The sequence below is a fragment of the Pinus tabuliformis genome, chromosome 5_2, assembly GCF_031772625.1.
Source record: "Pinus tabuliformis cultivar Carrire ecotype Pingquan chromosome 5_2, CPIR1, whole genome shotgun sequence".
NCBI classification, from domain to species: Eukaryota; Viridiplantae; Streptophyta; class Pinopsida; order Pinales; family Pinaceae; genus Pinus; species Pinus tabuliformis.
This window is the reverse complement of record NC_142306.1, coordinates 528,798,098-528,812,440: the sequence shown is the minus strand read 5'-3', so window position 1 is coordinate 528,812,440 and position 14,343 is coordinate 528,798,098. Positions and strand designations below refer to the sequence as shown.

General features: G+C 36.8%; 1 protein-coding gene across 1 annotated transcript; it reads left to right on the top strand.

The window, feature by feature from the left end:
* Nucleotides 1-12,206: 12,206 nt before the first annotated feature.
* LOC149160054 (uncharacterized) lies at nt 12,207-12,851 on the top strand. Its single transcript, XM_089434496.1, has one exon. The coding sequence runs from the start codon at nt 12,207-12,209 to the stop codon at nt 12,849-12,851; it is 645 nt and encodes a 214-aa protein (XP_089290622.1).
* Nucleotides 12,852-14,343: the final 1,492 nt, after the last annotated feature.

The window sequence follows — 14,343 nt, the reverse complement described above, 5'->3', positions numbered from 1 at the left end:
AAATAAAATTTAAAAGATTCAATATTATTGATTTTAATTTTCCATTAATAGTTGAATATATTTATATTTTTATAATATGATTTTATTATATTGATTGATTTTGAAAAATATATGTACATTCGTCATTGAATATTTTATCTTCCTTTTTATTTATTTTAAATAATAAAAAACATACTTTAAAAAAATTCAATGTTATTATTTTAATTTTACATTTATAATTGAATATATTTATATTAATTATAATATGAATATGTGTATTTTTGTTATGCAAATTCAAACAAGAAATTTCACTTTGTCATCCTAATAGCCACAGAGACGGTAAAACGCTAGACATTTTGTGGAAAACAAGGTCGGGTGTAAAAGACTCGAATACTTGCCGGAAAATAATACGCTTATATCAATTTCGCTGTCCTTTTTATTCCAAATAAAAAAGGACGAGATGGTCAATAGTGCATTAATAGTAGCTAGGGTTGAACTTTGATGTATGTTGATGCTTGGATATGATTCTTTTATCTATTCATTTGGTCGTAGTCTAATCCAGGGTAATCATTTATTTTGGGGTTTATGTTGGGGTTTATGGAAGAGGAGAATTTTTAATGGTTGTTCAGAAAATGATAATTAGCAATTATTTTGGAGAGGAGTTGCTTACGTTGTGTGGTGCTTTTAACTTAATTATCTGCAATGGTGTAGATAAATGGAAAAGGTCTGGGAAGTTAACTTGCAATACATACAATGGGGCAAGTGTGGTTGACTACTTTATTTGTTCACAAAGCTTGATAGAAAGGATAGATGAGGTTAAGGTTGGGGAGCATATGTGGGACTTAAAATCAGACCATAACCCAATTTATATAAAGCTATCTTGGTTAGAAGAGAGACAACATAGGAGGAAAACCCAATGTTTTCGACAATCATATCAAGGAGAAAAATGTTTCTAACACAAGAAAATTGCACTATCTTCAAATAATGTTGGAGAGATCAATTTAGAAGAGGAAGTGTGGTTCCCAAAGCCTCAATAGTCATGAGTTAACAAATATAATTCATAGTGCACTTGAGAAGTGAAAAAGAGAAAAAAATAGGAATTATGAATCAAATTATTTTCCTGTAAATCCTTGGTTTGATGAGGATTGCAAAATGGCAAGGAAAAATGTGATAAAGGCAAGCGAGTAGAAGATGAATGTAAAGCTATATAAGTAGATTTTAAAAATGAGGAAAAATGAGTTCATGCAAATAAGGCGAGAAGGGTTAATATATCTAGGCAAGAATAACCTAAGCTTTTTTGGCAAGAACTTCCACCAAGGAAAAAGAAAATTGAAAATGATATTATAGCCAATCAATGGTTTGACTATGCAAGACAACTCTATGTGAAAGAATAAGAGGAGGAGCCTCCTCCCAAGATGAACACAACTCCAAAGCTTTTCACATTACAAGAAGTAGAGACAAGAATTAAGAAGTTGAAAATAGGAAAGACAAAGGACTTGGTTGAACTTCAAGTAGAATATCTAAGGTGGGGAATGGACATTATTGCACCACACATCATGGAAATATTCAACAACATTAGTCGACAATGATTCCCAAGCGATTGGACAACCAAATTAGCAATACCCCTTTTTAAAAGTGGAGACATTAATAATCCTTGCAACTATAGAGCCATTATGATCAATCCTTTGTTTGAAAATCTCTTTAGAGGCATGGTAGAAACTCAAATCAGTAAGTGGGTGGAAGTCAAAGAAAAGAGGGCAAAAGGACAAGCATGTTTTAGGCCGAAACATTCTACATTTGATTATGGTATCACGTTGAGACACATTATTGAAAAGGTTTGGGAGGAAAAAGGAGAAGTATTTTGCTACTTTGTTGACTTCAAAAAGGCATATGACACGGTCCCTGGAAATAAGTTGTGGAGTAGAATGGAAGAACTTGAGATTCCTTTGCATTATAGAGTTGTTGTTCATAGGCTTTATGAAGTGGTGAAAGTCAAAATTAGAACTTCGGTAGGCATTTCAGAAAGCTTTATAAGTCGCATTGGAGTCAAGCAAGGTTGCCCTTTATCCCTTACTCTTTTTGGTTTTTATATTGATAAATTGGAAGAGTGGCTAAATCTACAAGGTGGGGATGGTGTTCGGTTGGGGGAGTCTGTGATAAATATTCTTTTATGTGTTAATGACCTTGTATTGATTGCTAAATTGGCCCAGGGATTGCATATGCACCTATATGCCTTTGATCATTTTTGTAAATAAGTGGGGATGCAATTCAATACCAACAAGGCAAAAATAATGATTTTCTCAAATAAAAAGAAGTAGAGCCAGAATATGTTCTTCTTTGAAGGCAACATTCTTGAAGAAGTAAATGAATATAAGTACCTCGGGATTGATTTTAACAATAATCTTAATTAGGAGCATTGCAGAAAGAAAAGAATTTTAGGAGGGTGGAAAGCATTATATGTTCTTCAAAACAGATTTAGAAAGGTAGAGTTATGGGATTAGAAAACAATTAAAGTGCTTTTTGGACTCCTAGTTTGTCCAGGGATTTTATATGGGTATGAATTGTGGACTAGCAGCATCCCAGTCTCAAAATAGAAACAAATTAAAAAAATCCAAAAGCACTTGATCATGAGCAAGGTTAAAATAAAAAGTTTAGTTTCCTATGAGATAATTCTAAGTAAAACATGAGCAACTTCCATCGAAGCAATTGCTATGGTGCGTCTGATAAGGTATCTACAAAGAATTGAACAAATGGTAGAATGTATATGGCCTAAAGTTATCTTCAATGAAGGAATGAGTGAAAGAAAAAAATCGTGGATGAGACAAAACAACAAATGGATGTAAAAATGGAATATTTACCGGAATGCATGTCCCACAAATAGCAAAGATTTAAAGAGTTTTGTTATGGAGAAGTTTTGTAAGTGTATATGGGGAACAGTGTTAGGTAGAAAGAAGAAATACTATGTTCAAAAATTCAATCCTACTTGTTGATGCAGGAGCATCTCATATTTAATTTTTATTAAAAAATATAGGATTTTCTAGAATTAGTGAGTCATTCTAGAATTAATTAGGAGATAGGGAAGTTAGGATAGAATCCTAAAGCTAGGAGGATAACTCTCAAATTCGTCCAAATATATACGCGGAAGTTTCTTTGGAAGAGATACGAGACAACTTTCTCTTTTAAATAAATAGCAATATAATTGTTTGTAATGCTCAGGTTTGGAAGTGGTTTAATTCTTAATAAAGTATATGGTGTTTTTAATTATTTGTGCACTACACTAGTTTTGGTATAGAGTAAGGTTTGGACTATGTGAGTTGAGTGTGCCTGTTGTGAGCGCATCTTTGTTGGATTCACATTAGAGAACAAAATTGTATTGAAATTTCGTTGGACGCCTACTTTAAAATCCATATTGAGCCTGTGTTGGCGATCTTGTCGAGCCTGCATTGAGTAGAAACCAGGAGGCGGTCGACAAAAGACGTGATAGAGCCGAATTGAAAGAGTGTGGAGATACGTGTGGGGACTGCGTGATCAAGAGATCAACGTCAAGGTGTGTTGCAGGGATTAGTGTGAAATCGTGGTAACATGAAATTTTAGCCTGTCCAACATATGTCAAGGAATGGAACCGATGAAATGAGCGTGGAACTCTTTATGGTGAGTTGCGAGCAGCACTTTTGCACATTTTCCTTCTTTTTACTAATGGTTTGCAGCGACTGTGTGATGCAGTGATAAGAGTGAAAAATTTTAATTTGGAACATTGGAGCGTTAAAAATAAATAAATATGATTTGGAGCATTGACGCTGGGATACTTGTGTAAGACATCTGCGTTGAAGAACTATTTTAAGATGTTTTTTTGGAGACTTGCATCCTTGCGTTGTGACTAGCGTACGACAACATTGAACATGGTATGATAAAACAAATATAATAATAAATCTGGATGTCTATTGTCAAGTAATTGTGCATAGTGAATACCATAAAGAGTGTAATTTATGGTGGCTAAAATCTTATATTTTATGTGAAGTCATACACTCCATACGTATGAGTGTTTCCATGAGAGAGAATGAGTGGATTCATGTTATGAATTAATTAATATAAGGTGAAAGAAAATAGTTTTTATTGAGTACATATGTTAAATAATTCATATGTAAGTGTAAGTGGATGCATAATATTGTTGTCAATATTTAAGGGTTTTAATAATTAAGACTAGTTATGAGTAAAGATGGAACATAGAGTTAGAGGAGCGAGAGGAGCTAAAATTAGTTGAGGAAGACCAACTACAAATCAAACTTTGCTTGATGAAGTAAAACATATTAGAACCAAATTAAATGTATTGGAGATAACATGTCAAAGAGATGTCGACATTGGTGACATTAGTGAAACAGAAGAAAGCGTAGAAGAAGAAGTTGAAGAAGAAACTCCAGAAGAGAAGATGGTCAAGATGATCACGGGAATAAGTACCAAGCCAAGATTGGATGTGCCTATGTATGAAGGCAATTTAAATCGTGAAAATTTGATCGATTAGATAAGCACCATTGACAAATATTTTGATTATGAAAGTGTAGCGGACAAGAAGAAGGTTAAGTTTGTAGTGACTAGATTAAAGGGACATGTTGCATTATGGTGGGACAACGTGCAAGCTGAAAGGAGAAATCGAAACAAAGGAAATATCAATATTTGGGATCGAATGGTGGCTAAACTCAAAGGTGAATTTTTTCTTCAATATTATCAATTAAATATCTTTCACCAGATGCAAAATCTTAAGAAGAAATTTATGTTTGTAAAAGAATATACAAATGAGTTTTATAGATTATGTATAAGATCTGGTCATTTGGAAATTGATGAAGAAAAATTAGTTAGATACATTAATGGGTTGAAATTCGAAATACAAGATGAATTGAATATTTTGTCTCTAAAAACGATTTAAGAAGCTTATCAGATAGCTTTTAAGGTTGAAGAAAAATTGGCACGGAAGTAGGGTCAAAGAGGAAGAGCACGAAGCACAGTAAGAAGCAAAGGACAATTCAACAGAGGATCATCAAGCCAAGGACAATTAAGCAGAGGAAGTTTTAGTGGACGATTTCAAAGAGAAGAAGGAAAAAAATCAGAACAAAAATAATCATCAAGAGGAGATTATAGAGGAAGAAGACCATATCAAAGAGGTAGTGGTCAAACTTTTATGGTAAGATGTTATATATGTAAAAAAGTTGGTCATAAAGCTAATGAATGTTCAAAAATATTTTCCAGTCAAGGAAGCACACATATAACACAAACTGATATGTAAAGTGTACAATCCTCCACACAAGAAAATGCACTTGAAACTGGTGAATCTTTGATGATGAAAAAAACTGTATTAAATTCCGTTGAAGAAGTAAAGGAACCCACACAAAAGATTTTCATATGACAGTGGTTTATGGGAGGGCGGAAACTACCTACAAGGGGGGCACTCGGTAGCGAAGGCGACTAGGGTTTCAGTCTTCTACGGCAGTTTTTCTCCATGGATGGGCATAGAGGAGGGAGCTCCACTCCCTCCTACAAGGAAGTGGTGGCCAACAAGGATAAGAAGCCTCCAGAAAAAGGCAGAGGTAATGCGGAGGAAGGAAGAAAAAATAGAGAGGAGGAATCAGAAAGTACCAAATCGAAGGAGAAGGATGGCACAAAAGACAAGGAAGAAAATGAAAAAATATAGGGAACAAAAGAGAAAAATTAAAAGGGTCAGTGCAAACCCAGAGCTGAAATTGCTCCTAGAGTAGTTTTAAATGATCCAGCGCTACAGGAGCACAGAGATCACATGCGGACTTATGCAATGATATGCAAATTCATGGGGCTATGGCCCACTGAAAAAGCTTTACAAACATGGATAAGATACCACTGGAAACCTAAAAGAAGCATTGATGTCCATCTGGGGTCCAAAGGATTCTTCATTGTGGTGTTCACTAACATTGAAGATAAAGACAAAGTGTTTGAAGGCGGGCCCTACTTCTATGCAACATCAGGGCTCTATATGCGGCCATGGATGATGAACTTCGTTCCGGAGCGGGAAACGTTTACTTCAGTTATGGTGTGGGTAAGACTCTATTCTCTACCTCTTGACTATTGGCAAACTGAATCACTTACAGCCATAGGCAATAAATTAGGATGGTTTATCAAAGCCTCTAAAGCCACAAGGAGGGGAAAATACACCTCTTTTGCTAGGATATGTGTGGAGGTGGACCTATCCGAAGCTCTTTCGGATGAAGTCATCTTGGAGCATTTTGATGAGGAATGGGTACAAACAGTCGACTATGAACATATTCCATTTAGATGTCGAAGATGCCATGAACATGGGCACCTTCTAAGAGACTAACCCCTCAGTAAAGCAGAGAACAAAAGCAAAATAAACACAATGAAAGACATAGACAACTTTCATAAAGTAGTTCATAAAGGAAAAAGCGGCAAAAAAGGGCCAAAGTAACACCAAGCTGAAGGACAAAAGGTTAGACAGAACCAGTTCCAAGTTCTTGAAGAGGATGAAGAAATATCAGTAGAAGATCAAGTAATGAATGAAGATGAAGAGAAGAAGGAAAAGGAAAAAGAAAGAGATCAGACATAGGAAAACGAAAAACAGAAGGGGATCATGCTGAATGAATCAAAGCTGGAAATGGATCAAGAAATGATCCAGAGTGAAATGGATATGGAGGACAATGAGCTACAGGAGATTCTTGACAGAGAAAACCTGGATCTAGAAGGGTTCTTGGCTCAGGGAACAGCTGGCGGGGTAGAATCACTACCACAAGTCTAGTTCAATTGAATAGAGTAGTTATTCTTATGGAAAACCTAGGCAAAGGGTTTGGAGGGAGTAAACAACATTGAAAGACAGAGAAATGAAGGGGTGAAAGCAGTAAAAATGACTCCAGGGTTAGCACCGAGAAATCCAAGAAAAAAAACAGGCAGGAAAAGATAGAATGAGCTACTGATGGAATGTGGAAAGCTTATGGTAGACTCAGGTAAGATGAAAGACCTAACCAGCTACTCCTTTACCAATCTTTAATTATGAAGTTCACAACTTGGAATATTAGAGGTCTTAGTAGCAAGAGAAAACAGAGAATGATGAATAATAGAATGAAATAGGTAGCTTCGGATATAATTTTTGTCCAAGAAACAAAATGCTCGATTCAGAAATTAAGGCAAATCCATAGTAAATGGCTCAGTAGATTTGAGTTTCTAGAGGTTAAAGAAGAAAATATAGCAGGAGGTATCCTCACTCTCTGGAATCCCCAAAAAATTGGAATAATTGATGCGGAGGCATCAAGGAATTATTTATCAGTTGTTATACAGCCAGTAGGAGACAGGGACACTTATCTAGTTATGAATGTTTATGGCCCTCAAAACTTAGATGACAAAATTAGGTTTATAGATTCCTTGGTGGATCTACGAGTCAGACATGCAGGACTACCTTGGGTCCTAGGAGGGGACTTCAATATGATCAGATCACTCTCGGAGAAAAAAGGGGGTACAAGAGCTCTAAATAAAGATTCCTTAGCCTTCCAACTCTTTTCAGAAAGCATGAAGCTGGTTGATATTGAGACAAACAATGGTCGTTGTACATGGAACAATAAAAGAGGAGGGGACTCACAGGTAGCCTCCAAGTTAGATAGATTCATGATCTCTGAGGATCTCATGCTTCTAGACAAGGAAATAATAGCAGGAATTCTTCCTTTTGGAGGTTCAGATCACTGGCCGATTCAAATGGAGATCAAGGGCATAGGTACCCCAAGAAATAGACCTTTCAGATTTGAAAATATGTGGCTTTCTCACCCAGAATTCATCAACAACATTGAAGAATGGTGGGTGGAGGATTTGCAAACTCAAGGATCAACAATGTTCCTACTTCACAAAAGATTAAAGCACATCAAGCTGAAGCTTAAAGCCTAGAACAAGAATGAATTTGGTAATATTTTTGCAGGAAAGAAAGTTGTGGAAAATAAAATTCTGGAGCTCAACCAAGCTTTGATCAAGGAAGGCTTTGATAAGAACAAAAATGATCAAGTAGAGAAACATCATCAAGAATGGGAAAAGCTGTGCAATCAAGAGGAAATTTTTTGGAAACAAAAATCAAGAGTTCAATGGCTAAAAGAAGGAGAGTGTAATACTAAATTTTTCCACAAATCCACAATAGCAAATAGGACTCACAACAGGATCTCTTCGATCAAGGACACGGTTGGGCAGATACATCAATCCCATGAGGAGATAGAAGCAGTGTTAGTTAAGCACTTCTGAGGTATTGCTCAAGAAAACACTTTAGACAGGGTTCCTTTCATCAAGGACCTCACTAAGCATATCCCTAAGTTGGTATCCAGAGAGGATAACTGTAATCTCAACAGACCTGTAATCGAAAAGGAGGTTAGTGAGGTCCTCAAGGAAATGCAAAATGGTAAGGCTCCAGGTCCAGATGGATTCAATGTAGATTTCTTCAAAGCTTGTTGGAATATCGTCAAAGAGGATATTTTAAGGGTAGTGGAAGACTCCAGGCTGAACAGAACTATTTTGAAAGCTCTCAATACCTCCTTTATCTCCCTAATTCCAAAACAGGATAATGCCCAAACACCAGAGAGGTATAGGCCCATTGCTTTATGCAATGTAGTTTATAAGATAATTTCCAAGGTTGTGGCCAATAGACTCAAACCTTTGCTGCCTACGCTAGTTTTGGGGGAACAATCAGGTTATGTGGAAGGCAGACAAATTCTAGATAACATCATACAAGCTCACGAGGTGGTCCACTTGTTAACTAGTGAAAGGAAATTAGGTATGATCATGCAATTGGACATTGCCAAAGCATATGATAAAGTGAATTCGACATAAATCAAGAAAGTTCTTGCTGCATTTGGTTTTGATCATAATTGGGTCAGATGGGTTATGGCCCTGGTGACTTCCTTCAGCTTTTCAATTTTAATTAATGGCTCTCCCTCTGAAATTTTTCTTCCTTCTAGAGGACTCAGACAAGGAGATCCACTCTCTCCATTTCTCTTCATCCTCATGATGGAAGGGCTGGGGCGGTCCATTAAGCATGCTAGAGCAACCAGAAAAATTCAAGGACTCCACCTTTCAGATAATTTTCAAGTTCTGACTCATCAATAGTTTGTAGATGATACCATGTTACAGGGAATTCCCACGGTCAAGGAAGCGCTAGCATACAAACAAATTTTTAAAGACTTTGCTTTGGCATCAGGTATGGAAGTTAATCTTTCCAAATCAAAAATATTTTTCTTTAATACTCATATAGCCATCCAAATAAATGTCTCCAGAATTCTTGGATTTCAAAGAGACTCTCTCCCCTCTAAGTATTTGGGAGTTCCTCTAATGGATAAACCTTTGCTCAAAAGCATATGGGAACCATTAATCATTAAGATGCAAGATAAGGTCAAGAAATGGGCAAACAAGTCTCTAAATCTAGCTGGTAGACTGGTTCTCACAAAGGCAGTGCTCCAAGCTATCCCTGTCTTCATGTTATCAGCTCTCCCAACTCCAAAAGGAGTCTTATAGCAATTTAGAAACATCCAAAGAGATTTTCTTTGGGGCAAAGAGGAAACAAGGAAAAAATGGGCTTTAGTCTCATGGGAAAAGATCTGTAAACCCAAGAACCAAGGAGGCCTAGGATTGGATGATATAGAGATTCTAAGTAAGGTTCTAGGGGCCAAACTTTGGTGGAGGTGGATTAAGGATCCTAAGGCTCAATGGTAAAGCATATGGAAGGAAAAATATGTCAACGCTTAGCTTTCTCATGATATCATAAGAATGTCTGGAAGCATAAAGGGCTCTCCCATATGAAACAAGGCCTGGGAGAATAGAGAGGTTGTTCAAAAAAACAGTTTCTGGGAAATCAGAGATGGAGATCTGGCACTATTCTGGGAGGAAAAATGGCAACAAGAACCAAATCTTTTGAGAGAGGAATTTTTGGGCCTCAAACATGAGACAAACAACCAAGGATTAGTGAAAGTAAAGGACTTTTGGGAGCATTTTCACAATAGAGAAAAATGGAGAACATGGAAAAAAATAGATGACAGAGAGAACAGGACCCTGAACAATAGAGCAGAGACCCTTAAGAGGATGTTGGATCAGAGGATGATTTTAGTTACTGAAGGGCAGGATCAACTAAGATGGGGCATCAACAAAGAGGGCAACTTTAATATTAAGGAAGCAAAAGGTATTCTCCTTGGGCTGGAATCCCAAGCTCCGAATAGAACTTGGCAGAAGCTATGGAGGCACAAGGGCTGGATGAAGATCAAACTCTTTATGTGGCTGGTTCACCACAGGAAAATCTTAACCTGGGAGAATATCAGAAAGAGAGATATGCTGGGACCCTCAAGATGCTAGCTCTATGAAGTCCAAGACGAGACCATTGAACATCTTCTCAATACCTACATTTTCACCTCCATGTTATGGGATTTTTTTGCCACCAACTTCAAACAGTCTGATAGAGACAAAGAAAGCATCACAAAAACCCTAGACAGTTGGAGGAATAATTTTTTAGATTATGAAATTCTTAACTCTGCCTAGGCTCTTTTGCCAAGTTTCATCATATGGAATGTGTGGAAAGAGAGAAACAAAAGAATTTTCAAAGAAGAGAAGAATTCTTCTCTTCGCTTGTTGGAGAGAATCTCAAAACAGCTTAAGGAGACAGTTAGCACTACAGTGAGGGATCTCCCCAAAAATCCTCCCTCAGAAGCAGAGTTAGCAGTTCTCAGGCAGTTAGGCATGTAGGGGCTTATTCCACAAGGTATTGATAGGGAAATAAGCATGATGGAATCGGTTAAAGATTTTTGGAATCCTCCCCCGTAAGGTTTTTTAAAGTATAATATCGATGGGGCTTCAAAAGGTAACCCAGGCATGGCAGGATTTGGAGGAGTTCTTAGGGATGAAAATGGAAGCATTATCTCCCTCTTTTATGGTCATCTAGGAAAAGCCACCAACAACATGGCAGAATTAATGGCATTGGAGCAAGGCTTAGAATTTCTGAAACAGAACAATTGCCAAAATATAGAAGTGGATTCAGAGTTGGTCATCAATATGTCCAAGAGAATCAGTCATGGAACAGGGCCGGAAAAAGTTACAAAACATTGGAGGTTATTACAGGTTCTCCATAAAATTCAGGGACATCTTCAGGGGCTACGCACACTTAGATTCATCCATGTGTGTCGAAAGGCCAATAAGCTGGCAGATATTCTTGCCAACCAAGGTGTCAGCTGTAAGGACAACAGAATTTTGATGGACTGGCTTGCAATGTCATTGAGCAACCTAAAATAACTTTTCCATAACCAGGAGGAAGAGGACAAAGAAGTGTATAAGAAAAAAACTAAGGAAGCTAATTCGCAATGAGCAGATTTCGGCAAGATTCACTTTCTTGGTCTGACAAGCCTACGGAGGAAGACTGGTCAGGGTCAGCCTCAACAACCATGGGAATCTCTTCCCTGAATATCCCCAGAGTCGGACACAAGGTTATCTTGGTCAGAAGGGAGGTGGAAAGTAATAAACGATGGCATCTGTTTTGGCGGCAACTTTTCACAATTTTCAGTGGCGAGAGTCAAAACCGCTTTCAAAGTGGTTGAGGAGCGATCGCACTGCTTTCAAGCCGAAGGTGGTATTGAATTTTGGGCAGCGATACCATTCAATTCCTGATGCGTGGATGAGGGTCGGGCCTGAAAACCACCCTCATCGCACACTAAAGTTCGATCACTTCGGCCGTGTGATTTGCAGCTCCGCCGTCCGATTGGGATAGGCCGATCAACGATCTGGATTGAACGAGCGGTTTGGTGGGGTCGGGGGGTTATCCATCTTGCTTCTTCTTGGTGCAAAATGGATCTCCGGCGTCTGTTTTTAAAAGAAGAATGGACGGTTGGGATTTAGAGGCATGTTAGGTTTTTGATGGCACGACTTTATGCGGGGAGGGTTCTCGGGCCCTGTGATTCCTGTTGTTTATTTTTGTTTGTACTCAAATGGTTTGGGAGGTTTTTCTTGGGGTTTGAGGGCTTTGTTTCTATCGAGCATGCTCCTTAGACCACACAGTTTGGTGGATTTATGTAAATTTTGTAAATTATGTTTGATTTAATGAAATAGAGGGCACGACTCTTACTTAAGCGAAAAAAAAGGAACCCGCACAAAGAAAAACGTTGTTCATAACTATCTGTAAGTCAGGAGGAAAATGTTGTAAAATTATCATTGGTAGTGGGAGTACTGATAATTTAGTATTTACTGAAATGGTAGAACAGTTAAATTTAAAGAAAACTAAACATCCTACTCCCTACAAAGTCTTATGGCTACAAAAAGGACATCAGTTACTAGTTAATGAACAATGTGAAGTGGATTTTCAAATAGGAAGTTATAAGGATAAAGTTCTTTGTGATGTTATGTCTATCGATGTATGTCATATATTGCTTGGAAGGCCATGGCAATATGATAAGAAAGCAATGCACGATGGAAGGAGAAATACCTACACTTTTGAAAATGATGGTGAAAAGCATGTACTTTTGCCTTTGAAGAATGAAAAAGCACCAGAAGAATACCAATCCAAGGTAATGTTACTTAGTGGGAAAGAATTTCTTCAAGAAATCAAGCATGAGGAGATAAATCTTACTTTCATCGGTAAGCCAAAGGTAGTCCTCACAAGTACAAATTTGAATGATCTTCCAGAAGAAATTAAAAACATGGTTAATGAGTTTATTGATATTGTAGTGGATGACTTACTTGATGAATTACCTCCCATTAGAGGTATTAGCCATCATATTGATCTCATTCCAGGTGCTATCCTTCTGAACAAAGCAACTTATAGAATGACTCCAAAAGAGAATGAAGAGATTAAAAATCAAGTACAGGGTTTGTTGGATAAATGTCTCATTAGATAAAGTCTAAGTCCATGTGATGTTCCAACAGTGTTAACTCCAAAGAAGGATGGGGGATGGAGAATGTTCACAGATTCTCAAGCAACCAACAAAATCACAATCAGGTATAGGTTTCCATTACCCCGTACTGATGATCTTATAGACTGTCTAAGTGGTGTTGCATATTTTTCTAAAATATATTTAAAAAGTGGTTATCATCAAATCAGAATAAGAGAAGGCGATGAATGAAAAAAAACATTTAAAACTAATAATGGCTTATATGAATGGTTGGTAATGGCCTTCGGACTTACCAATGCTCCCATTACTTTTATGAGGCTAATGAATGGAGTTTTAAAAGAGTTCATTGGAAAAAAATTTATAGTTTACCTTGATGATATCTTAATCTACGGTCATTCAAAATAAGAGCACTTAGGACATCTTAAGATGGTTTTAATGAAGCTACAATAGGAGAAATTGTTAATCAATCTAAAGAAGTGTAGTTTCATGAAGACAAAACTATTGTACTTAGGCTTTGTGATTTCAAGGGAAGGCCTAAAGATGGACCAGGAGAAAGTGAAGACCATAATCAATTGGCCAACTCCAAGAAGCATTTCAGAGGTAAGAAGTTTTCATGGATTGGAAAGTTTTTACAGGAAATTTATCAAAAAAATTAGTGGCATATGTGCTCTAATTGTAGAAATTATTAAGGAGAAAAATCAACCATTCCATTGGACTGAAGCAACTAATAAAAGTTTCCAATTATTAAAGAAAAAGATCACATAACAACCTATTTTAGCACTTCCATATTTTAATAAGTTGTTTCAAGTTGATCCTGATGTCAGTGGAACTTTAATAAGAGTTGTCTTAAGTCAAAAAGGAAAACCAATTTCCTACTTCAGTGAAAACGTTAATGATGTCAAGCAAAAATATTCTTCTTATGATAAAGAATTTTATTCCATCATACAAAATTTAAAGAAATGGAGACATTATCTTATGCAAAAATAGTTCATCCTCTACACAGATAATCATGCTTTGCAATATATCAACAATCAAACAAAATTAAATCAAAGACATGTTAAATGGATTGAATTCTTACAAAATTTCACATTTGTCATCAAGCATAAAAGTGGGAAATCAAACAAAGTGGCAGATGCATTAAGCAGAATCAATTTAATTTTGCAAGAATTTCAAGTAAATGTCTTGGGACTTGATGAATTGAAAGATATGTATCAAGATGATCCAGATTTTAAGGAATCTTATGCAGTTTGTCAAAATCCTATCAGTAGAGACAAAACTCCATGGCTAGATTATATGATACAGGATGGACTTCTATTTAAAGGAAAGAAATTGTGCATTCCTAGATGCTCCATGAGAGAAAATTTGTTGAAAGAAAAACATAGCGGAGGATTAGGAGGTCATTTCGGGCAAGATAAAACTTTAGCACAATTACAAGCATTCTATTATTGGCCTCACATGTCAATAGATGTAAGAAAATTTGTGGAAAGATGTAGGATAT